Raw genomic sequence first — 6,000 nt, forward strand, 5'->3', positions numbered from 1 at the left:
AGCCTCATCCCCAAGCTTGGGCCAAGCCCCTAAGGGCCAGAGAAGACCCTGCCCAAGGTCACCTGGTGAATTAGTGGTGAGTTGGGAGTGGCAGAACTGAGACTTTTTACCTCCAGGTTTACCAGTTTTTCTGTACCCAGATTCCACCCTGCCCCCACCCTTGTTATCTTTGCTTTTTTGCATCAGAATTACTTATGGGTTTGGAGGGTTCCCAATGAGAACAGGGGGTTCTGGCTCATGAACTCTGAAGGGTTGCTGCTGTCAGAGGTCTAGGGAAGTTGTGTGGTGACGGGGGAGGTGAGTCCATCCCTGGACCTGACTGTCTGAATCCCTGCATTCTCAACACTCAGGGAGAAACCACTACCCCACTCTGACAGTGCTTCAGCATCTGAAAGCATCCCTAATTCCTCACTTCTGTGCAGAGGAAGAAGAGGAGGGGGAAAGGAGGAGGATGGAGAAGGGGAAGGACACACTGTTAACCATAGTACAAATTTCAGAGCTCACTACTGACCCCATAAGCTGGGCTAATGAGGGGCTGCAGGAGAGTCTAGAATTGGGTTTAGACCTAAAAAGGCTCCCAAACAGCCAGGGATCCTGAGAGCCTATCCAGGCCCTCCCTGGGCACATGCTTCAGCTCTGGGGGACTGGTCTGGGGAGCCTGAGGGGCCTCAGAGGAAGCCAGCTGGACCCAGGTTCGGGGTCAGATCCTCAGCACAGGGGAGGGGCTCTTGGGACATTGGTGTCCCTGAGGCCGGAGATGGGAGTGGGATGATTCAGCAGCCTGTTTAAGTCTGGTAGAGGAGACTTTCTCCTTCCTCGGCCCAGCCACCACACTGGGGGGAGGGGTGCTGCAGAGGAGGCAGAGGGTCAGGTCCGTGGCTTCCGCCCCTTTAATCTGGAGCTGTCCCTCGGGGCTGGCTAGTGCTGACCCTTCACTGGCTGGTGCAGGGCTGAGCTTCTGGAGTGCGTGTGTCCACGTGCCTTCCAAGGGACGAGGCTGTGCGCTGATGTGTGTGCACGTGGGCATGGTGTTGCTCACAGGCACCTGTGCCTCTGAACCTGACTGTCCTTCCAACCAGCCGTGAGTGTGCAGTGAACCTCTGAAAATGCCCACCCCTGCCTGTTTCCCCAGCTGCAAAGAGGATGCCCAGCCCCCGGGCAGGGAGGGTCTGGTGGCCTTGTCTGCTCTCAGGACCCTGGGCCCAGCCTCCAGAGCCTGTTCTTGGTGGGGGTGTGGGACGGTGAGAAGAGGAGCAGTGGCCAGTGCCCCCAGTTGACTTTCTGGGACACCTGTTCCCACTGGGCTGTGACCAGGCAGTGACTCTGGCCCTTTCCTTGGCCTTGGCAGGGGTGCTGGGCTGCTCAAAGTTGACCTTGGCCAAACCAGTCCCCCTCCCTGGGCCTCAGCTCATCCCTCAGGCTCTTGAGGATCCTCCTTCTTGGGGACCGTGACCCCCAAGTGTCCCCAAGCTCACACAGCATTTGTTCATCTAGTCACTGACTCATTGAGCACCTTCTGTTTGGCAGGTGCTGGGGTCACACAGACAAACACCCCCAGGTCTCAGTTCAGAAGGGGGCGCCCTGTCTGGGGGCAGGTGGGGGCTGTACTTTGACCTTAGTATTTTGGAAAAGCACAGAGACCAGGAGGGATACAGGTAGGGCCACCCCCTTGGCTCCTGGTACCGTGTTGTTCCAGACAGGAACCATAGCTGGTTTCTGCTGAGTCCCAGGCCCCGCTGGATGAGGCCCAGGCGAGGTGCAGGATAGGGGGGTGGGGGTGGGGCTGAGACAGAGGAGGGAGAGTTGCCTGGGGCTGGATGGAAGCCGCAGGGAAATGCAGACCAGATGAGCAGGGAGGGAGTGTCCACAGAGCAACTTGTCAGATGTTTGCCGTGTGGGGGTCAGAGTCCTGGTCCTCTCATCCTCTCCCCAGTCTCTCCCACCCCCAAGAAGCCCCCATGCCCCGCTCCTCTGTGCCTGGCTGGCTGGGGACAGGCTTCTGAGGCCTGGGGAGGTTGAGTAATTGATCCCAAAGATCTCAGATCTCAAAGCTGGTTTGTGGCAAGAGTGGGCCTGGAAAGTCAGCCTCCCCCATCCCCGTTCCCATCCCCCTTCCACGGTGGGGCTGTGGGCACCTCCCTGACTTCCTCTCTTCTGACTTCCTTGGAGAGAAAATAGCAGTGGGTGCTAAGGTCCCTCTAATTTTTGTCCGCTTCCTTGCAGCCCCTCCCCCCAGGCAGGCGGGAAGGGGTGGGGATACTCAGAACCAGGTGAGCCCAGCCTGGAGAAGGAAAGAGGGTGCTCCTGGGGTCACTGGGCACCTGGGGGAGGAAAGGGATGGGAAGGGGGTGTCAGAGGTCGGTGAGGAGGGTCCCAGAGCAGTCAGGGCTGGTTCCCTCCCTCAGGAGGGTGATGAAGGGAGGGCGGTGACTTCTGATGACGTCTGTCGGCACTGGCTTATGTCTGTGGGTCTCAGCATCGAGGTCCAGTGCGGGGAGATCCACCTTCTTTTGTCCTCCCTCTTGTGGGAAGGGGGGTTCCCTGAGCTGGCTACCCCAGGCTGCAGTCCTGAACCTCAGCCCTTGGCCTTGTTCCCACCCAAGTTCTCTTTGAACTTATTCACAGGGAGGGCTGGGTGCAATTCCCACCTGGATTCCTGGGAGCAGAAGCCAAGCCAACACCGCCTCCCAGCAGCTGCAGCCAGCATCCATCCCAACACTTCCTACTCCATCTCTGAGCCTCAAGTGGGGCAGTGAGTGGGGTGGAAGGAGTCCCAGATCACTCCTGGGACATGGCGGGAGCAGAATTGTCTCCCATGACTTCTGTAGACCAGCTCTGCCCAGGGCCTTAGTTTGAGGGGAGGGGCAGCTCCCACAGCCGGCAGACCCTGCAGCCCACCCCACTCCCCCGAGCCAAGAGGGTGGTGTCAGGGGAGCCGGCGGCATGCCTGGGACTCATGTGTGCACGTTCTCCAGTCCCGACATCAGCACCCTCCAAGCTGAGCATGCCAACTCGTGTGCCTGTACACCTGGGTGTCCACCTGGCCTGAGCAGGAAGAGGAGACCGTCTCTCAGAAGCTCGTGTCTGGGGGTCACTAGGCTGGATGAAACCTGAATTTTGTCCTGTGTGTCACCCTCCTGGCTGGGGCCAGTCCTGAGGGCTGTCAGTGGGATTGGGGGCAGCTCCTTCAGAGATGGGGGACAGAGACACCCCCCACCCCGTCCCTAGCACAGAGCCTGATAGCCTCTGCCTCTGTTGACCTAGTTCCCAGCCCTCCCTTGGAGCTGTTTGCTCAGCTGGCCCTGCTGCTGCACCCTGCCCCTCCCCACCCTGTTCTACCTGGCTGGCAGGGTGGCCTCAGGATGCTACCCAGGGTCCCTGGACTGCCTGGGTGGAGTGCTAGGATGGGCTTCCCCAGATTTGGGGTTGTCAGGGGTCTGTCACCAGCCGACTCCCCCGGAACCTTGGGATGGTTCCAAGGTTCCTCCACCCCCCAACCCCCACCCCTGGTCAGAATGAGAGGATTGCTCGGAAATGCTGCAGCTGCAGCCTTGCACCATGGGTTCCAAGCCGGGTCTGGGCAACCCAGGCAGCTGGGGTCTTGAGACAGATCCTCAGGCTGCCTCAATGACCTCTCCAGTGTCCTGGGCTGCGCTGTGGCTTTCAGCATTCTGGGGGGCCCAGGTCGGGGAGAATTAGCAGGGCTGCCACCAAAGGCAGGAGACGCCATGCAGGGGAGGGATAGGAGGGGCAGCTGCCCATTTTGGGGGACACTTGTCAGTAACTAATGGCCTAATTCAGGGGACACCATCAGCCACTTAATGAAAGTGTGACTGGGGTAATTACAGTGCAGGGGCCTGTGGGGGTGGGGATGGTGGGTGGAGCCTTGTGGGTGGCAAGTCTGGGGAGTGCTGGGTCTGGGGTGAGAGGCACAGCAGTGTCAAGGTTGGGGTGCAGTCAAGCTCTGGGAGGGGTGTGGATAGCCTTGGAGGATGGGCCCCTACTGTGAGCCTGTGCTGAGGCTGGGCGCCCTCATGGCCCACACCCCAGGCTGCCCACCCAGACACTTAGGATGGGTGGGCCTGGTGGGGAAGGGGAAATGGGGAGGCTCGCCTGTCTTGTAGGTATGGGGCTTCCCTGGAGGAAGGGGAGGTTAGTCTCAGGCCCCTGGGGGCTGGTCTAGCATGGGAGGACTGGAGGAGGACCAGCACCTGCTCATGCCCCCCTCTCCACCCACCTTCCCACAGGAGCCTGATGCCCCGCACCCTGGATGGGCAGATCACCATGGAGAAGACCCCCAGCTATTTTGTGACCCGGGAGGCCCCACGCCGCATCCACGGCATGTCCCCGGCCACGAAGCTAATCGTGGTTGTGCGGAACCCCGTGACCCGGGCCATCTCTGACTATGCGCAGATGCTCTCCAAGACACCGGGCCTGCCCAGCTTCGGCACCCTGGCCTTCCGCCGAGGCCTGGGCCCCGTGGACACGGCCTGGAGTGCCGTGCGCATCGGCCTGTACGCCCAGCACCTGGACAACTGGCTGCGTTACTTCCCGCTGTCCCGCTTCCTCTTTGTTAGTGGCGAGCGCCTGGTCAGCGACCCAGCTGGGGAGCTGGGCCACGTGCAGGACTTCTTGGGTCTCAAGCGGGTCGTCACAGACAAGCACTTCTACTTCAACGCCACCAAGGGCTTCCCCTGCCTCAAGAAGGCCCAGGGCAGCGGCCGTCCCCGCTGCCTGGGCAAGTCCAAGGGCCGGCCCCACCCGCGTGTGCCTGAGGCCATGGTCCAGCGCCTGCGGGCCTTCTACCGACCCTTTAATCGCAAGTTCTACCAAATGACCGGCCAGGACTTCGGCTGGGACTAATGGGGCTGGGGAACCCACGCCCTGCCTGGGGACGCTCAGTGACCTTAATTTATGCCTGTCACCCAGCCGGAGCAGGCCCTGTACACAGGGCTGGGCAGAGAGAAATATTTACAAAATAAAGTTTGGATCTGTGTTCTTCTACGTGCCCTTGAGGGTTGGAGGGTGGGGTTGGAGGTGCCACCTCCTGCGGGGATGATAATCCTACCAGCTAACATTACTGGGCACTGTTCATGCTGGGAGTGGTTAAAAACCCAATCCTTGTCTATCCCTCGAGGTGGGCAGTGAACTTGGCCACCTGTCACAAGTGAGCAACTTAGGCTCAGAGAGGTTTGGGGCCTGCTCAGTGACATACAGCTCAGCCCTGGTGACTCTGGAGACCACCCTCAGGCTCTCTTCTCAGCCCTGGGATGCCAAGCTGGGTTGTCCCATATTCCAAATGGGGAAACTGAGGGCCCAGGTTGCTTGAGTGGTGGGGCAGGATTAAAGCTGTGTCTGTCCGGTTCTTCAGGCTGCACCCGTGACCTCAGCTAATTCTGTGTACGTGTGCCCACTGAACACTCCCTCCTGGAAACCTGGTGGAATCTCTGGACAGTGGATATGAGGTGACTCCCGTGTGCAGGATGTTTCTTTTTTTTTTTTTTAATTAATTAATTAGTTAATTATTTGACTGAGTTGGGTCTTCGTTGTCGCGTGCGGGCTTTCTCAAGTTGCATCAAGCGGGGGCTACTCTTCGTTGCGGTGCATGGCCTTCTCATTGTGGTGGCTTCTCTTGTTGTGGAGCACAGGCTCTAGGCACGAATGGTCAGTAGTTGTGGCTCATGGGCTCTACAGCACAGGCTCAGTAGTTGTGGCGCATGGGCTTAGTTGCTCCGCAGCATGTGGGATCTTCCTGGCCCAGGGATCGAACCCGTGTCCCCTGCATTGGCAGGTGGATTCTTATCCACTGCACCACTAGGGAAGTCCCAGCGTGTTTCTTCTAACAGCCTCCAAGGAGCTCCCTGCACAACCATGCGTCACCTACCCAGGCACTGCCCACCACAGGCCCCACCCACCAGACTGCAGGGCACGCCCACTCCCCCAGGCCCTCCATGCCCCACTTTTGTGGTGTTTATTCAGCTTCCTCCCCTGGGGATGGGC

General features: G+C 59.6%; 2 protein-coding genes across 2 annotated transcripts in view; both read left to right on the top strand.

Moving 5' to 3' along the window:
• The window catches only part of MSRB1 (methionine sulfoxide reductase B1), a 27,634-nt gene extending 23,293 nt beyond the window's left edge, over positions 1-4,341 (top strand). Inside the window, exon 4 of the mRNA XM_082670131.1 lies at positions 4,248-4,341. Coding sequence (XP_082526257.1) covers positions 4,248-4,255 — 8 coding nt within the window. The 3' untranslated portion in view covers positions 4,256-4,341. The remainder of the gene's footprint in view (positions 1-4,247) is intronic.
• The window catches only part of HS3ST6 (heparan sulfate-glucosamine 3-sulfotransferase 6), a gene marked incomplete at its 5' end in the record, with an annotated part of 6,241 nt that extends 1,284 nt beyond the window's left edge, over positions 1-4,957 (top strand). Inside the window, one exon of the mRNA XM_082671445.1 lies at positions 4,248-4,957. Within this exon, the coding sequence (XP_082527571.1) occupies positions 4,248-4,863 (616 nt within the window). The 3' untranslated portion in view covers positions 4,864-4,957. The remainder of the gene's footprint in view (positions 1-4,247) is intronic.
• Between the last annotated feature and the right edge of the window lie 1,043 nt (positions 4,958-6,000).

This window comes from Grampus griseus, assembly GCF_964374135.1.
Source record: "Grampus griseus genome assembly, chromosome: 14".
Lineage (NCBI taxonomy): Eukaryota > Metazoa > Chordata > Mammalia > Artiodactyla > Delphinidae > Grampus > Grampus griseus.